Below are 2,500 nucleotides of genomic sequence, written 5' to 3'. Positions count from 1 at the left end.
GTAAAGACAAGAGATAAACTTCTCATTACAGCGGGCATGGTACTGTAGTCTTGTCACACACATTGGGTTAAAACTCGCTAGCAGAAAATGCCCTGACACCACTTATAAAACAGTTTTATTATCGTTATTGTTTTTCTGCTTTGACGTTATTTAGAAAAACGAACTGTAGAGTTTTGTAGAAATTAGCATTTTTTCACTTCACGTACTGTTATTCATTTTTTTTTTTTTTTTTAAATCCTGACCATGTCACATTTCTGTAGAGTGCAAGAAGAGAATTTCCTATCGGAAAAATAAATTTATCACAAAAGGAAGTTCAAGTCAAGCGATCAAGCGGTTATAAGCTTAGTACCCTCGCACACATGCTTAATTCGCTTTTCCAGGATTTTTCTCATCTTCTTGTAACAAAGTGTGTATGTGTCAAGGGTGGCGTATTGCTGATCTGTCCTTTGGCGTTACAATCTTCCCTGGCGGTAGATATATCTTCGCTTGTTACGTCTTCCTTTCTTCTAATTCTCTTAGTGCTTATCCTTTCATGAATGGCCTTGTCTTGGGTTATTTAAACACTCGTTCGCCTTTACTTTTATATTACACTTAATTCGTCATATAGATAAAAATGTATATATATACTTAAACTAGATAAGTGCCTTACTGCTAAGAGTAATGATGGATCTCGAACACGAACGCTGAAACCAGACTCCCTGATCGCCGTCCTCAGACAACTCAGGGCTCTGGTTTTCCCTCGCGCCTGTCCCTCGTAATGTACCTCGTGCACACATTCACTCGCTCATGCGTACGCTTATTCACTCAAGATATGTCCCTGTTTCTCCTCACACCTCTTCCTGGAAAGCCTTGTTCCCTTTCCCCTCTTCAGCCGCCTCGCCTGTATGTCTCGATTTCTCTGCGTCACGAGCCGCTTTCTTGGCGGCCTGGCTTTCGAAGTACTCTTGAATTTGCTCGAGACTCTTTCCTTTGGTCTCCGGCACCAACAGGAAGGACAGGAAGGCACATATCAGGCTCAGGCTGCCGTGCACGAAGAAGACGGTGTGGGAACCTGCCGCTTCGGCGAAAAATGGGTACACCTGGAGAAAAAGGGTAGTTTCTAATAAATATATTTAGCTATTTGGTTGTGTATATATACGATAAATGGTGTGTAACATATAGACATACAGAAGGGCGTATATATAGATTATATGTGCGTGATAGCATCTCAATTGCATGGTTCCATTACCTGTATCACAGCGAGGTTGAGCAAGCGGTTGTAGAAGAGGCTGGCTGAGTTGGCCGTCGACCTGATGGTGGTGTTGAAGAGCTCGGCCGAGAGGAGCCAGGGGAGGGTGCGGCAGCCGAGGCAGTACCCGGACACGGCCACCAGCACCGTCGCCAGCGGCACCCAGCTCGGCCACGCCAGACCGACGACGTCATTCATGAGGTAGTAGACGCCGAGCATGATGGTCGCCAGGCCCATCACGCTCGTCGAGAGCACGATGAAGGGGCGCCGTCCGACGCGGTCGACGAGCAGCACGCACAGCACGGTGAAGATGATCTGGACGATGCCCGTGTACACGGTGGCGAGGCGATGGTTCTCCACGCCCGCGGACAGGAAGATGCTCCCCGTGTACATCATGAGCACGTTTCCTCCGGACACTTGCTGCAGAGTCATCATGAAGAGCGAGATGAAGAAGGGCCTGCGCGTGCGCGGCCGCCACAGCTCGCGGTATTCCATCTTCTTCCCGACGGATGTCATTTTCTTCTCCATCTCCTCGATCTCGGCGTCGAAGTTGTACTCGGGGCCCCTGAGCCGGCGGAGGACCTTCTCCGCGTCCTCCCTCCGCCCCTTCAGCAGCAGCCAGTAGGGCGTTTCGGGGACGAAGAGCATCGCCACGAACATGAGAACGACGGGGGCGCAGCAGATGTAGCAGCTGACGCGCCACGAGAAGAAGGCGCCCGCCAGGTAGGACAGGACGACGCCGAAGGTGATGAAGAGGGAGGGCACGGAGCCCAGCCGGCCGCGCATCTGCGCCTCGGGGATCTCGCTGCAGTACACCTGCAAGAGCGATGGCCGAGGTAGTGCTTTCAGCGAGTGAGGCAGGGAATCGTTTTTGAAAAAGCGGTGCAACAGTAATTACAAGTAAATTACATTATAACATCAGTTCTAATGTAACAGACTAGAATCATAGTTGGCATGACAATACTATTTTTATTCAGTTTTTATTACTTTCCCAGTCAATGTATTACATAGGCAGTTCAGCGATATATATATATATATTTTTTTTTTTAAGTGGTATTATTTTCTCGTGAGAAGGATTCTAACCAACACTCCAAGCTACACCTAATACGGATTCCTCCTCCTCCTCCTCCTCCTGCTGCTGCTCCTCCTCCTCCTCCTCCTCCTCCTCCTCCTCCTCCTCCTCCTCCTCCTCCTCCTCCCCTCCCCCCCCCCCCCCCCCCCATCGCCGCACATGTCACTCACCGGCCCAGCGGAGAAGAGGAAGGCCGTCGC

At 49.9% G+C, this 2,500-nt stretch overlaps 1 protein-coding gene across 4 annotated transcripts in view; it reads right to left on the bottom strand.

Annotated features, from left to right (window-relative positions):
- Positions 1-567: 567 nt before the first annotated feature.
- The window catches only part of LOC125030770 (facilitated trehalose transporter Tret1-like), a 10,011-nt gene continuing 8,078 nt past the window's right edge, over positions 568-2,500 (bottom strand). For all 4 annotated transcript variants that reach the window (XM_047621041.1, XM_047621038.1, XM_047621039.1 and 1 more), the window contains exons 4-6: positions 2,471-2,500; positions 1,229-2,044; positions 568-1,079 (exon numbers count right to left, since the gene is read on the bottom strand). The exon at positions 2,471-2,500 is cut by the window's right edge and continues 179 nt beyond it. In XM_047621041.1, the coding sequence (XP_047476997.1) occupies positions 828-1,079; positions 1,229-2,044; positions 2,471-2,500 (1,098 nt within the window). In that variant the 3' untranslated portion in view covers positions 568-827. The remainder of the gene's footprint in view (positions 1,080-1,228; positions 2,045-2,470) is intronic.

This window comes from Penaeus chinensis, chromosome 11, assembly GCF_019202785.1.
Source record: "Penaeus chinensis breed Huanghai No. 1 chromosome 11, ASM1920278v2, whole genome shotgun sequence".
Taxonomy (NCBI): domain Eukaryota; kingdom Metazoa; phylum Arthropoda; class Malacostraca; order Decapoda; family Penaeidae; genus Penaeus; species Penaeus chinensis.
This window is presented reverse-complemented; position numbering and strand designations above follow the sequence as displayed.